The sequence below is a fragment of the Anabas testudineus genome, chromosome 23 (genome assembly GCF_900324465.2).
Source record: "Anabas testudineus chromosome 23, fAnaTes1.2, whole genome shotgun sequence".
NCBI lineage: Eukaryota > Metazoa > Chordata > Actinopteri > Anabantiformes > Anabantidae > Anabas > Anabas testudineus.
The window spans coordinates 349913-367146 of NC_046631.1; the positions used below are offsets into that span (position 1 = coordinate 349913).

The following is a 17234-nucleotide window of genomic DNA, read 5'->3' on the forward strand; positions in this document are numbered from 1 at the left end:
ACAAAGTAATGTCAATTAAATAAAAATATGTAAGGTGAAATCAGTGTTTGCATTAATATTCACCCGCTTCAGGTTAGTATTTAGTAGATGCACCTTTGGCTACAATCACAGCATGGAGTCTGTGTGTATAGGTCTCAATTAGACATCTGGACACTGGAATTTTATGCCATTTCTCTTTGCAGAACTGCTCAAGCTCTCTCAGGTTCCCTTTTCAAGTTCATCCAAAAAATTCTCTATTGGATTAAGGTCTGGGCTTTGACGCCACTCCAGAACATTCACCTTGTTGTTGGTAAACCATTTCTTTGTAGTTTTCACTGTATGCTTCAGCTCATTTTCTTGCTGGAAAACAAATCTTCTCCCAAGCTGTAGTTGTCGTACCAACTGAATAAGATTGTTCTCCAGGATTGTCCTATATTTTACCACATTCATCTTACCTTCAACTTTAACAAGCCTTCCTGGGTCCACTGCCAAGAAGCATCCCCACAGCATGATGCTGCCACCACCGTGTTTCACGGTAGGGATAGTGTGTTTGTGGTGATGTGCAGTGTTTGGTGTGCGCCCAACATAAGAGTCTCGTAATGGTAGCCAGGAATAATAATAATAATAATAATAATACTTTATTGATCCCCTTGGAAAGATTGCAGACAGTACATGTTAGTCAGTATATTGAATAACCAGTGACTGGACCTTTCAGAGAGTCTCTTTATCTTGCAATCACTTGAGATGCATTCACTACACTCAGGTGATCCCCAGTTTAGTAATTGTGGAACTACTAGCACCAAATATCTTGACCTCTCTTGGATTAGGTCAGTCATTTTAAAGGGGGTGAATATTAATGCAAACACTGATTTCACCTTACATATTTTTATTTATTGATATTACTTTGTAGAAACCTGTTTTCACTATGAGATTGATGAGGTATTTTTCTGAAATTTTTTTGTAAAAGTTGCCAACTTATATTGACCATGACAGATTTATAATGTCAATAAAAGGATAAAACAGTTAAGGTGGTAAATACTTCTTATAGGCACCATATATATACTTTTACAATGTTTTATTGCGCCATTGGTTCTGGAGCAAAAGGTAATTAAAAAGGAAATTGCTGCACAGAGCTGAACAATGGAACCTATTATGTAGTAAAGAAAAGCAAAGACACAGCAGCCTGACATATGATGATACAGTAAACAAATGAGCATAGTTATTACCCACGCTTATTCACAGGATCAGCAATTAGAAGGACTTGACACAAGCTTTTGTGCATATCTTTAAAGACAGTGGTTGTTACGATTATCTTTGCCTCTAATTCTCAAATCATTCTTTTTCCATTTGTACAGTTAGGATGTTTATTGTTCATTATCTCAGTCATTTATGCCTGGTTAAAAAAATCAGACTTGCAGGAGAAGTTTTGATGGGTGCCTGCACAAGGAGCTGGATAGAATATTCAGTAAGGTAGGCTCTTAACTTTCTGATGTTGTAGAGGGAGCCGTTGCATGGATGAGACTAATGGAATGTTTTTTTTTACAAAGTAGTTTCCAAATTGCTCTTGGCTTTGTCAATAGATAGAGGATGTTGCTTCATCCTCAAACATTTCTGCAGTAAACATTTCTGAATGTATTGATGAGTTAGGATAATATCAAGGATGTCCTATTTCACATACTGTGCCTAATAAAGATTAAAAAATAAACATCAGTTTCACCTTTACCACAGTGTTAGCATGCTATTATTTGTAAATTCAGATGGGGAACCTAGAACCTTATACTTGCTAAATAACAATATGTCAGAACTGTTGATGTAAGCATTTACCATCACTGTGACAAAGAATGATCTCACAGACCAGATAACATGAGTCCAATCCAATAACTCATAGCAACATATACCAAATAATATTCACTGATGCTGAAGGTACTGAGCTTTGCCTAGATTGCCTGGCCCTGTGCCTGATACAAATGAAAAGACTTTTGTATGATTTGTATAAATAAAATTGAATTGAATTGTTTTACCACACTGTGAATTCAGTGCTTGGCTGGTTCTCTAATTGAAGACATACTTAAACTCCAAATGCTCCTACCACAGCTTTAGGATATGTGTCACTTCACAGTCTGGTACAAACTATAAATAAATATAAAGATTATAGTCCCAAATGTCCATGACAGCTTCCCAGGGTCCAAGGTGATTTCTTAAAATTACTAGTTTCTTCGATTAGCTAGCACATTCAGTCAAGCATATTTAAATAAAAGAAGCAACAAACTCTCACATACAACAGTACAAGGACCTTCACTGTCATCTCCCTTCAGTGGCATTAATATTTAACTTTAAACTTTACATTACATTTTAATACTTACAAAAGACATAAACAAACAAGAAACAATTTGAGACGTATGTAGTAGTGATGTAGTGTAGAGTGACAGAGTATAGATATACTGTAGTAATAATAGTATACAATAGTAATGGGAATGGATGGTGTGCATGTTGTATAAATAAAATCATTAGTAAGTAGTTTAAAGGATAAAATATTTAATTATAATTGCAGCAGCATGTGTGAATCTCAAAAGCAGCAGCATGGGTGTAAGTTCACATTATATCTGCATCACAGACTCCAGAGAGTTGCTGCTACAGTACATAATATAATCTGAGCTGGAGATTGCATCCTCTGTGGATCTGTTGGGGTGGCATGCAAATTGGACTGTGCCATGTACTGCAGTTGCTGGATTTCATGTGTCTGAAGAGACATGATGATCACTGTTGCAGACTTAAATCAAAAGAGGAACAAAATACCATGTTCGTCATGACACCAAAAATATCGAGCTTGAATACAGAATCTCTAAATGGAAGTAGAAGACCTGTTTGTTTTGATCCTGACTGATATATATTGATTTGTGCATAAATAATATTATTCTTACTACTTAATACTTTCACCAAGTATTTTCTTATTATGTGAAATGTTTTGTAAGCCTAGTTGTCCAATGTATCAAATGTACTTGTATAAAAATTATATTACAGCCCATGTCAATACTGTGATTATATGATTAGAATAATTGGATGTCAGAACACAATCTTCCCAGAAAAGGTGCATTCAATTATATTCCTCTGTTGGCATTTGTCCCAGCCACTGACTGAGAGCTCAGTTGGTGCACCTGTCATTCTGTCTATCCTGCTTGAGTTTTACAGCATGTCAGAGCAGTGTTGACGTCAGTCCACAGAAAGCTTCAGCCCAAACAGCCCTCCTTTTAATTCTGTCTGTACCTGCAGTCAGTCACTGCAGTATGTCAATCATGTTCTGAACTACAGTACAGCATCAAAAAACTCCCTCCTTCCAACCATATCCTCTTAGCTTTGTATCATCCTGCCAGAATACCATGATGTGAAGACTTCCTTTGCCAGGCTTTAGACTTCCAGCTGTAAGCATCCTTAACACCTGGAGCAGCACATTTAAAGTCTTGTTTGTAGTATTTTGCTGGAATGTACAAGCATGTTAAGTATTTTAGAAGATACACTATATATACACAAAATCTTGATTACATCCGGTAGTTACCCACTTTTACCCTTGTGTTTTATTATTTTTAGTTGATAGTTTTTGTTTTCAATTGTTTTTTGTATTGATTAATGTAAACCACTTCATTAGGGCCAATCACTTGCATTTTGTGAATCCAACTTGTCCTCCCATTATTTTTCCTCTAACACTGCCTCAATAACTAACGATGAACTACCCACATCATCATGATTTGTAATCATTTTAGTGATCATCCGACTTTCTTCGGGCACCATGAAGAGGTGGAAATTTGGCCAGTACTATATATATATGTGTATATATATATAATTTTTTTTTTTTTTTTTTAATAAATAAGAACTTTTTATTGACTGAAGTTTATCATTGTGAGAGGTTGTACCAGGTTGCTATATATATTTACAGTGCATCCAGAAAGTAGTTACAGCAGTTAACTTTTTAAATAATAAGGAAAATAAGGAATTAGTAAAGCTCTGTGAATATTGGATGCACTGTATTAACACCTATTTTCCTGTTTTCCTGCTCACTTGTATTTGTTTACATGTGTCTACTTAGCTGTAGACAGGATAGGAAATCATGTGGGCTGGTTTGAATTCATGCAGCGAAGAGGCAGTAATCCTTAGGACACTGATTTTATAGGGTTCCACAAGGAATTTTGCTTCAAATTTGCCCTCTTTAATGCATAAACATGAGTTCCACACTGATGTACAGCATCATGTGCATGCTGAGTGCTGATCTGAACTGACAGGAGGAACGTCAAAGGGCAGAGTGAGGAGAAAATATCACTTAAAGTAGAGTAACAGCTTAACCTGACCTCCATCTCCACCAGCTTTAGTCTTTAAGATCTTGTAAAAACATATAGAATCAAAAAGATGTTTAATTTATCCTCAACTCCTACTCCTCCCTGTAAAGGTTAAATGAATGAAAAAATAGAAGCTTTAGCAAATTTAGCAAGTTAGATTATGATGCTAAAAATTTGGCCTGAAAAGAAAAATTCAAAATGATTATTAGGCTTTATCTTGGGGAACATAAATATCCACAGTAAGCTTTCTATTATTCTAGCCTATATGATAGGGGTCATGCATGTACAATATAAAGCCTGAAGTCTGGAACATGATTGTGTATTGAGGAAAAGTGCAGGGGTAGCCTGTAGAATAAATATACTATATAATAAGAAGCACGTGAATTGGAAGAAAATTGAATAGTGAACTGCATTGTATATGAAAAAGAGAGAGAACTGTCACACAGCTTCCATCCATTCATACTTATGACTCAAAGATCAAGAGTCACTATGGCTATAGTATCTGACTGACAAGCCTCCTGATGGGGATTTCAACATGAGTTCTTTCTCATTGTGTCATGTCAACAGTTAATATTCAGTCTGAGTTTGGTTCCATGTCTGAACATACAGTACCCTATCACTATATGTAACATAGAAGACAGGTTAAAATGCAGATAAGCATAGAGAGGGCAGCGATCATACCTTCAGAATGACGGGATTAATAGATCTTACCTTTTCATTAAGCAAGCACCATTAGTAACTGCCACATAGTATCTTTTGGACATCCAAGGGGGTGAATATTTTTACATATAGGTACTGTATATTAGTTTATGTGCCAAGCTTGCCTGTCTGCCAAGCTCTGCCCTGTAGTAGTAGTAGTAGTAGTCATAGCTCTCATCTATGTTCTCAGGCCAAGTGTTTTGACCTTTTGCATCCCAACACATTGCGTCCTCTACCCGAGCCCTGTGCCAGCCCCCACCATCCCTCCCACCCTCTCCTCACAGAGCTTCTCACCTGTAGAATTCTAATCTCTGTGTGAAATAGGAGTCAGGATTTTGCTTAAGGCTCTTCCTCAGTATATTTGAGCTGCTATTGCAGTCACTTAAAGTCACTGTCATTACCCTCCTGCAGGGCTCACTTCTGTCCAGGTTGTGGAGACTGACCTTATCCACGCTGTCTGTGTGTTCTTTCCGCTTTGCCCTCACCAGTTTTGCAAAACAGACCACATTTAAAAAGCTGCACTTAGATTTAATATTTAACAAGATGGTAAAGACACATTTAGGTAGTCTCTGACATTTATGGCCCTACATCAGTGTGCAGTTGTCTGTTTCAACCTGAGGCCTGACAACTGACTTTTTAAACCAGTGGCTGGTTTTCTAAGGGACAAGGCTTTCATCCAGATTTATGATTATCTAGATCATCTTAAAAACACCATTCTATATGTTGCTGTGATCAGATTATTTGTATGTTGATGTGCACCTGGTATATGATAATATAATTCTAAATTTAAAGGTTTTTTGCTTTGTAACTAGTAAGAAGTAAGTGAGTAAGTTATGTATGCGCACATGGCCATCCACGTGATGTGAAAGAAAATGTGATTCATCACACCAGGCCACTGTCTTCCATTGCTTCAAGGTCCTGTTCTGTTGCTCAAATGCCCATTGTTGGCTCTTTTGGCAGTGGACAGGGGTCATCATGGAAACCTTGACTGGTCTGCATCCCATATGCAACAAACTTCAGTGCACTGTGTTTCCAACTGTGTGTTGGATTGGACACAGACTAGCCATCGCTCCCCTTGTGCATCATCATGACTTGGACCACTTCTGATAGATACTGACCACTGCAGTCCGGGAACATCCTAAGAAAGCTAGTTTGTCCCTTGTCAAACTTGCTCAAATCCTTATGCTTGCCCATTTTTCCTGCTTCTAACACATCACCCTTGAGGACAAGGTGCCATGATGAAGAGATAAGCAGTGTTATTCACTTTACCTGTCAGTGGTCATAATGTTGCCTGAGGAAGAAGGGCGATTCCAGGAGCTGCTGATTCCAATAGCTGCTATCTCTGTGTTGTATTGTATATACATATTGGCCTAATTGTTCATCAGTATAGGCTTTCTCATGTTAAACGTATTCATCCTTAAATTTATTTGGTAAAGTTACATAGTACTACCACAGAAAGCAAAGTTAAACATTACATATCTGTGGAGATTCTCAGTCATTGAGGTCTGAGCCACCAAGGTCATGGAAATAGAAGAAATTAAATTTGGTGGCAACCGTGCTTGCTTAAAGTCGACATCCTGTTAGTCCCAGGCATTTATACTTTGTAACTTGAGTCACTGAGCTCTCCGGTCTTTACCCACATGAGACACATAAGACCCACAAGGGACCCGAACCACCAATATGATGATATGTTGTGTAGATCCATTTGGATGTAGATGGCCTCCTTTAGTCCTCTTTTAAATCATTAGTATTATCTGGCCAGAATGTGGGCATGGCTGTCTTTAAAGGAGCGTCCCTTGTCATTCAGTTGTACTTATTCTGAGAATATCGCACTGCTGACTGCTGAACACTATACTCAAGTGTGAAAATCGTGAGAGGTGGTAGGCGAGATAGAGAGGTCATGAGAGAAGTAAGGGAACGGGGTATTAGGTCATTGATCAAGTGCAGTACAATAATAGTCCTGGTATAAAATCTTCAATCTTTAGCGCACCCCTTAGCACAACACTTTTGCCAATGAGCAGAGTTCCCATTTTCAGGAACACGCTGCTCACAACAATGCTAATATACCTCCAAACATACTGTATGAATGGCTCAATGATAATACTATCTAATGTTAACCACAGACCTTTGCTCACAACTATTTCCAGTTAGACTGAGCTATGTCCCTTTAGAGAGACCCCTTTAACTCATTAAAATCTTAAAACACTAATCTGTGTAGCCATTTGTATTTTTGTAATTGGCGATTATGTCAATATTTAGTAAGTGAGGATGACTGGAAAAGTGTGGATACATTTATTTAATAAAAGTTTATAATTAATTTAATTACTGGCAACAACAACAATAACTTGACCAGATACCCAATCTAGTACTGACACACCTGGTCTGTTGGAAATGCATGCTCAGGTCAGTGTTAATCTAGTAAGGTTTAACCCTTTCTTTTGTTTCCTCAGACTTGCGGAGAATGACAGCAGGTTTCATGGGCATGGCTGTGGCCATCATCCTGTTTGGTTGGATCATTGGCGTGCTCGGTTGCTGCTGGGATCGAGGCCTCATGCAGTATGTGGCTGGTCTCCTCTTCCTCATGGGAGGTGAGCCACACCAGTCCACATCCACCCACACACTGAATGCAGATTTAGGGCTCTATTTTCCAAGTACAATGCTAGCATTTATCCAAATGCAATTTTCTTATTTTTCTTTTTCTTCCTGTCAAATCAACTTATGATTCCTCTCCAAAATTCTGCTTACTTTACACATCTTTATTTAGCACATCTGTTAGTTAGAAGTCATATTATATTCCTTTTAAGGCTTAAAAGAGGTCGGTGATGTCCCCAAAATTCACCTGTACATTTTCATGCTAATATATATATATATATATATATATATATATATTATAGTCACTATATTATAGTTATTGGCAGTTTGAAAATGTGTTTGAACAGACCCTCTGGCTGGTGAAGAGTTGGCGCTTCGGCCTACCCCCCTCTTCACATACATGTCTGGGAAATTTGTGAACCATAAATGAAGTTAAAATAAAAAAATAAATAAACATGCTACAAGTAACAGAGACACAGCAGGAGGATCATGGAGAATCTGTGGTATCACCAGACACAGCTGAGCTGCATCAAGTTAAACTGGTGTAAGATAAACATGCTACTTTACCACCATCCAAACCACTACTGCCATAAAAATAGTTAAAAGTTTCACACAATGTCTCTAGGACATCCTGACTGTCCTGCTGTGTAATTAGCCTAGGGCTTCAGTCTTCAGGGAGGGCAAATCTAATACTTCATCAACTACGTGCACAAGAGAATCATATATATGTACAAGAATGACTAAAAGGTTAATTTTGCATAATATGAATTTTAAATATACGAGAAAGACATTAGAACATACAGAGAGCAGAAAATGGATGTAAATTAATTTGTCTGGAACCGCATATTTATGAGTAGTGCATATTTTAAATGTGTCTCGGTCCTTTATAGAGATTAACTTTCTATCTCCAAGATCTCAGTTTCCCTCCTTTTTTATTTATATTTATTTTATAAGGGATGAGAAGAAGTGACTCCCACCCCAACTCCACGTGCTCATAAAACATTCCTCTGAATAATAATAGTCATGGCCAAAAATATTGGCACTCTTGTAATTCTGTGAGAAAATTATTCCAATTGCAAGTGTTTTAGTATTCACATGCTAATTGTTTTTGTTTGCACTGGAATAACACAAAAGAACAGACAAGAAAATTCAAACTTCACACAGAACTAAAAAATGGACTGGACAAAATTATTGGCACCTTGTCAGAATTTTAAGAAATAATTGCTTTTTAGGCATGTGATGCTCTTGTAATTTGTATTTAGACACACCTGTGACAAGAAACTGGTGTGGCCAATCTAATAATCACAGTTGCGAGTTAACAAGTTAAAATTGAGAAGAGTTGACTCAACCTTTGTATTGTGTGACACACTCACACTCAGCATAGAGAAAAGAAAGAGGTGTAAAGTGTTTTCTGTGAATTTGAGAGAAAGAAATGTGGAAAAACGTGGACAATCTCAAGGCTACAAGTCTATCTCCAGATATTTTGATGTTCCTATATATATCATCAAGAGGTTTACAGCCCATGGCACTGTAGCTAACCTCCCTGGACGGGGGCGGAAGAGCAAAATCAATAAAAAATTACAACAAAGGATTGTTCAAATGGTGTATACAGAACCCCAGTTAACTTCCAAACAAATTCAAGCTGATCTGCATACGCAGGGTACAACAGTGTCAGCTCACACTATCCATCGCCATCTGAATGAAAAGGGATGCTATGGTAGGAGACTCAGGAGGACACCACTGCTGAAACAAAGGCATAAAAAAGCAAGACTGGTATTGACCACAACTTATGTGACAAAACCACAATCCTGGGAAAACCTAACGTGGACAGATGAGACAAAAGTGAAGCGTTTTGATAAAGGACATCATGGAACTGTTTACATAAAAAGAAATGAGGTCTTCAACAAAAAAAAAAACAGTTCCTAGAGTTAAACGTGGCATAAGTTCAGAGATGTTTGGGGTTGCTTTGCTGCTTCTGGCACTGGTTGTTGTACCAAATATGCAGATTCAGATGCTGTCAGATGCAGCTTGTACCAACAGGCTACGCACAACAGGCCTTTAAGGTTGATGTAGTCAAACCTCTACTACAAAAGCCTACTCCGGACTCAGGAGTCTTAGCCAATTATACTGTAGACCAATATCAAATGTGCCCTTTATCTCTAAAATCTTCCAAAAGATTCAAAGCATTTATGTGACCACCTGCGCAGGAATAACCTGTATGAAGATTATTAAGATATGAAGAGAAGTCAGGATTTCGAGTACATCATAGTACAGAAACTGCACTGGTAAAGGTCACTAATGATCTTCTCTTAGCGTCAAACAACAGACTTCTCTCTATATTCTCTCCCGAAGTTGTGCTTTCTCTCTGTCTCCCTCTCTCTGTACTTCTCTACAGGTATCATCTGCCTTACTGCTTATATCTCCAGAGTGCACTTACTGGTCCTATCCTGCCCAGTGTTTTTGCTGCTTGTTGTTGTTGTTGTTGTTGTTTGTTGCCTGCTGTTCTTTTATCTCTCCTCTTTCCAATCACCTCAACCGGTCAAGGCAGATGGCCGCCCACCCTGTACCTGGTTCTGCTGGAGGTTTCTACCGTTAAAGGGCCTTTTCCTTTCCACTGTTGTAATATAATAATATAATAATATCCCAGTTTATACTGAACATCAATTTTGGGATAACCATGACCTGGACGACGTCTTCAAGGACATATGGCTATAATATTGTAATTATGGCTCATAACAGAATATATGTAAGAGGCCCAGCTTATTTTCTGTAGCCCACCTACACTATGATTTCTGGCTCTGCTACTACTTCCTCATTTTCTGTTTTCACTCTCTTACACCAAATACCAGTTGTCACAAAAATTACAAAAAGATCACTGGACACACCTATAACCCAAACGATTTGGACTTAATTTGGTTACAGTAAACAGGGCCTTTGGTATCTTATCAAACATCATAGTTACAGGAGGAAATTACTTAAGAATATTCAAGAAACATTTAATCTTATAGATATTTTGTAGAACTTCATATTTTCATTCATACAGTAATCTGCATAATTACAAAGCAATGTCTGTAGTGATAATAGTATCCATAAATAAGCCCTAAGCATTTTCTACTTCTTTAAATGCTGTGTAAAGAGTCATTATGCAACACATTCTGACTTAAAATCTACACTTAACACACAGACATGTTTTCCACCAGTTAGATAGAAAACTGTGTTAACAGGAATGGTAAAGAACTTCAGATCTTTAAATTGGCTTCCTGTGGCTGCAAGGATCAAGTTCAAAGCTCTGTCTCTTGCCTACAGAGTGGTAGTCAAATCTACAGCTCCATCTTATCTCAGTTCAATCATTCAGGTCTACATCCTCTCCCGTCCACTGCGCTCGGCCAGTGAATGACGTCTGGCGGTACCAGCACCACACAGTAAACACTAAGGAAAACTCTTCAGCTCAGTGATCCCCTGATGGTGGAATGAGCTGCCAAACTCTGCAAGCTCAGCCACCTCACTTTCAATATTAAAAAAAATGCTGAAAAAAAAACTCGGCCACATCTTCCTTTGCACTTAAAAAAAAAATACTTTTCTTCTCTCTTGTACTTACATCTCATGAAACAGAAACACTTTTTTGATAGCACTTTGCTTTGATGTTTTTCTCCTTGACTTCGATTTTGTTTTGCTTACCTTGTTTCCCACTTGTAAGTTGCTTTGGATAAAAGCGTCTGTCAAATGACTAAAAGTAGATGTAAATGTATTGTTTATTATATTGTTTTTTATATCATTGATGCTGGTGATTTTAATGTATAAAAATGGTTTTTGAGTATAGTTTATGAGAGTGCCTATCCAGCATATGCATCAGCCAACACACAGGCACACACAACCCTGTGTGCCCAACTTTCTGGCAGTGGACAGTCATTAGCAACACACACAGACAACCCACAGCACATGCACTATGTGTGTTCCACAGCACGGGCTTGGCAGGAGGCGACTGCACACTCAATTATGATAGGCTTTGGATTAGTGCTGTGCCCTAAAGCTGTATAATGAACAGGCAATTAAAAAGTCAGTTATGTTGCTTGGTAATAGAGGCACAAGAAATAGGTTGGGTCAGTCTGCAGCAGGCAAATCACAGCAAAGCAGTACAGAGGGTCACAGAGGACCAAAAATGTCTCCATCTCAAACTGTCCAAAGTGTTATTTGTTGAGATGAATAAAGTGAAGAAAATTAATTAAAGCAAGATTGTTTTTTTGTGGGATATACTCTTGGTCTTTGAAATAATTTCTTACAAATAGCTTTACAGAAAGACCAAAAATAAAATAAGCAGAGTTCCAACAACAGCGTACAGTGCATACAGTGTATGCGTGCACTGCATACGGTGTGATTATGAAGTAGGTTGGATTACTGGACATCAGGCAGCCAGTGGGTGATGGTCTACTGGAACATGTTCATCAGTTGACAATCAAATAAGCTGGAAGACAACAAGTTGAGAATATTCTGCAGAGATCTTTTAGGTGACAAATATACACCAGTGTTACATTTTTACCAACAAAAAGTGCAAACTGTAAAATTTTGACAATGTTACAATAACACACTACACGTGGTTTGGGTGGAGGTAAAAAAAAGTACAGTAAGCAGAGTTTGATCATCATAGATACAGATCCCTTTGCTGAAACCCAAGTGAGCTTGGACACTCATTACACCATTGCTCTTGGTGTCTTTGCTCTTATTCTGGCATTCTGGCCAGTTCATATCATATAAAACCAGCCTTCTTCATGTGAATTCAAAAAAGAAATAATGCCTCATGCCCTTAACTAGTTTTAAGCTTGTTATTTCTCTAACCATACCTATGTTTTTAGTGGTCTAAACCCAACAATTATCAGTCATTGTGGCTGAGGAGATTTATAAAAATTGCAATTGAACATAATCCAGGAAACAATGCATACAGCAAACATAATTTGTAAATTAAATTATATGAACATAGTTTGCTGAAAAACTATGGTTGCACTTCCTATTCCTTCAACACCTTATTCTGTCATTGCAGGAACCTTCTGCATTATCTCCCTCTGTACCTGTGTTGCTGGCATCAATTTTGAGCTATCCCGCTACCCAAGGTATCTCTATGGACTGCCTGATGACATCGGCCATGGCTATGGTTGGTCCATGTTCTGTGCCTGGGGAGGCCTCGGCCTCACCCTCATTGCCGGCTTCTTCTGCACCCTGGCTCCCTCCATCCAGCCAATACCCCGATCTACCTGCCCCAAGTCTCGACAGGAGAATGGCACCGTCTGCTAAAAGCTGGCAGCTGTAAGAAGACCAACTGATCAACAACAGAAAAACTATTCCATGTATTCATGAGTCCACTCATCTCCAGTCTCCTGGTTCAAGAATTTTTTATGTATGTGTGTTTTATGGGTGTCTTGATGATCTGCTATCTCGAAAATAACAGAAAAAAAATGGAAGAACTAAAGAAATCTTATCAAAACGTTGAAGTTGTGCTTGTTTGTTTTGTGAAGCAGACACCGAAATGGAAGAATGATTGCAAACGAGACACTGAAAGACTACATTTTGGATAGTGAGTAACTGTAGCAAAAGACTGGCTCTAAACTTCTAAAGTTGACGGACAATGGCATTCAACCTGGGAGCTGCTTACAGCTTACAGTACCTGGTCTACTGTGATTGTGAAAAAGTGAGTGAATCAGCAGTCCTGGAGGAATTGGTCAGATCAAGTCCTCTGGAAGTTTCCTGTGGGGTGATTTGTGAAGGAATGAACCAGACATGAAACCATGGGATCATGTTTAGTGACCATGTTGTTAACATTCAGAATTCCAACTTCTGAGGTTCCCCCCATTCACTTGGTAAGGGAACATCCAGGACCTCCTGTATACATTATTGTACAGAATATTGCAGAAAGGTGACAACCAGGAATTGTCATGTCAGACTATTTTCCTTAATGTGTAGATGCATTCCATTCCGTGTGATGATCCCATTAGCCATTTAGCATTTTATACATGCATTCCTCCTATATTCACAGTGTATTTTCCTTTTTACTGAACCTTTTATGTTGTGAATGAACTCTTGACTGAGCATAAGTTCAGAGCAAATGTGGTATTTGTTTGATTTTTTTCCATTCTAGCCATAGAGCTAAACATGCGTGTGTATGGGGAGCGAGTCTTTAGTTAAAAAAAATTGTAAAGAATCTGATCGTAATGACAAAGCATAGTGCTGCCTTAGCAATGGGGAAAGACAGAGCTGTTGATAAACAAAAAGACACAATAGCCAGACGCAGTATCCTGTTAAATCCAACTGACTTCTGCCTTGTCTTATTTTTCTGGAGATTTCCAAAGAACAATGACAGATATTAATTTTAGAGAGAGACTCTGATGCCCTGAGAGGCTATGGAAGGCTTAAGTTTTTGCATCTGATGACAACACACTCTAATGTTTATTCTCAGGATATCTGAATCTCCACTATTCCTGAGAAAGCATGGGTTTCCTTCCCTCTGTTCTTGGTTCTTGTTCAATCTGAGGAGATTAAACAGTTCAACATTGTCAAAAGATTAAATTCAAATCAATTCAATTTTATTTACCGCCAAATAACAATAGAAGTAATTTCAAGGCACTTTACAGTGTAAAGCTTAAGACCTTACAAATTATCTTTCTACTCTATTAACTGTATAAATAATTTTATAGAAAACCCAACAACCCCACTTGAGCAAGCACTAGACGACAGTGGAGGGGAATAACTCCCTTTAGAGGATGAAAGTAAAAGTGCCTTGAGATTTACAAAAGTAATCTCAAGTCACTTTACAGTGTTGAAGATTTAAAACCTTACAAAATACAACTGTAAACAGAATTATATTTAAAGCCAAAACAAACATTTGTCTAAAACAAATCTTTTTTCTAAACACATTAGGCAGGATGATCATATTTCAACTAACCATTTAATTTTGAACTAGGACCAAATACAGCAGCTACCTGTGCAAACCTTGACAGATGCACACATCAAGAGATGAGCCTTGAACACCAACAACAAAAACACAGATACTGAAAGAGCTAGAGAAGTGAGACTACAGTCAGTGTGATCCTTTATTAAAGCCATTAATTGACAACCACTGTAGAGCCAATCCAAAAGCAAAACCTGAACTGGCATATCATTAATTTCACTTAATACCTGGGATAGCTGGGATATTACTTTGTTTTAGCTCAGTAGCACTGACACTCTGAGTATAGTTACATTTATGTTAACTTTCCAGATTTGGTTTCTGAAATATGGTTTCTAGGTATTGTGGATGTAAAAATCATACCCTGGTTTAGGAAATAGTTTATCCCAGTTTATACATATCTAGATGTTTTACCTGGAATACTCTGATAATGGAATACTGTAATTATGGTTTAGATCCACAAGTCAGCAGCAGTGAGATGTGGCAGTGGAAGATGTTATGAACCTTTGTTTGATGTGTTTAGTATGTACTGTCAGACACTGCTTGTTTTTGGAATTGATACAAATCAAATGATTTCCCGCCAAGACTAGGTCCAGTGAAGATTTAATTTGCCAGTGTGCTCATCAGAACCATGTCAGATGGTTAAACATAGCTCACACCAAAACTCATGTCTCCTTCACCCTTCTAGAGTTGAAGTAAGACAGTCTGTGATTAACCATTTCCATGTTACCATGTAACTTTGCAAAATGAACAATCCATCATTCACATCTACTTCATGCAGTTGTTACCCAGAAGTGAAGTAGAGTAAGACAGGTTTGAATTCGTACCATGTACCAACATGTACCATTTCAGTTTTCATGTAAACTAAGCACATTTGTAACATTTTGATTACTTTCCATGAGAATGTTTAGTGTTATCCCACATTTCTTCATCATGTTTTGTTTTTTGGCATTATTTTCATACTGGTTTGTTAAAATCAGCTTTGCAATCATTACCTGAGCTTTACTAATGAATTAAAAGTGCATCACACATTATAGAGGCTGGAAAACAAGAATTACATTTTCATGAAGTTCAAAATAAGTCAGTTCAATCAAATTAATAAAATGTCATTATTTATTACCAGCCCATCCACTCATCTATCCCTCCCTCGTCTTTCAATTATTCAGGGTCAGGTCGCAGGGGCAGCAATCTAAGTAGAGATGCCCATGATGCCAAGGAAACTCATTTTGGCCGTATCTATCTAGGAACTGGTTCTTTTGGTTTTGACCCAGAGCTCGTGACCATAGGTGAGAGTAGGAATGTAGATTGATAGCCTTTTGGCTAAGCTCCTTCTTTACTACAACAGAATTATACATTGACCACATTGCTGCTGCCCATGCACCAATCCACCTGTCGAATTTACACTCTAATCTAACCCCCCAACATTCTGTTTGAATCAAATCACATCTTTCTAGCAAGTGCTGCGTCAGATCATCTGATGCTGCATCTGACTTGTTCCATGACTTGTTGAACTTTGTTGTATTGATATCACATAGTTGCCAGATTCCATATATTAACTCTCAATTTCATGTTTTCATCACATTGGCTGAAACTACAAAAATAAGAACTAAATTATATTTTTTTAATTGTACCCAATTTAACACCAGACACTCACAGATCTTTTAAGCTATCATACAACATATTGTGGTGCCCTTGATGAGTTTCAGTTATATCATATACATATCAATCAACATCTCATTCTAAAGTGGTGTTTCACTAAAGAATTTGGCTGCATGCAAATAATGCATAAATATTTCAGAGGCAAATGTAGTTATTGTGTGGCTGTAGATTGACTCAGTTATGTTATAGAATTAAAAAAATAAAGTAGTTTTGTATCCAAACTGAGGTTAGAGTACCATACAGTCTCATCTTTGTGGGCTCTAAAAACATTATTGATTCAGGGTAAAGAGATGAGAACAGGGTGTTTTCAGGCAAATGGTTGTAGTTAGGTAGGCAGAAGTCATGGCTGAAAGGTGAGAAGACAGTGACATTACCACTGAAAAGAATTTATTATTATTGTTAAAAAAAAGTTAAATTAAAGTTGAAGCCCTACAAAACTCTTTTAGTGTGAAATGACATATGAAGTTGCTTTTCATGGTGATAACTATTAAATAAATAACAATGAGGGGGTATATAGGTTAGCTTTCTGGGCTAATGGAATGGATAGACTACACTCCCTTTACCCGCCCACATTTAACACTGTCTACTTTATATCTGCATCCATGACACAATAAGAGGCAGATGAATAGCACTGTTAAAGAGAGAAACAGAAAAATGTGCTTGAGAAATCATGTTTGATATGAACCACATAACGCTGACACAAGCCCCAGAACTGTCTGTAAATTCTGTAAGGTGAAGTCAGGTAGGCAGCAAAACTTTTTTTTTTTTACATTTTTAAACAATTTTGCAATCACTGGATGAATTTTCTGCATAGACATATTACAGTTTCCTGTCACACATTTAACCAAATCTAAAATCAGAACTAACCAAAGCTAGATGGGAAGTTAGTAGTAAGCTTTACTAACTTTAAAAAAGTCTGATAGAGACAGGCATGTGATAACAGTATGTCGGACTATGGGCATTCCAGAAATAGCGCTGGCTAACAGAACCATGACTCACCCAAACAGCAGGATTATCTTCCAGCTCCTGTATATAACAACAGC

At 37.7% G+C, this 17234-nt stretch overlaps 1 protein-coding gene across 1 annotated transcript in view; it reads left to right on the plus strand.

The window, feature by feature from the left end:
- The window catches only part of tmem178b (transmembrane protein 178B), an 87865-nt gene extending 74053 nt beyond the window's left edge, over positions 1 to 13812 (plus strand). Inside the window, exons 3-4 of the mRNA XM_026363529.1 lie at positions 7457 to 7594; positions 12634 to 13812. Coding sequence (XP_026219314.1) covers positions 7457 to 7594; positions 12634 to 12884 — 389 coding nt within the window. The 3' untranslated portion in view covers positions 12885 to 13812. The remainder of the gene's footprint in view (positions 1 to 7456; positions 7595 to 12633) is intronic.
- The last annotated feature ends 3422 nt before the right edge of the window (positions 13813 to 17234 follow it).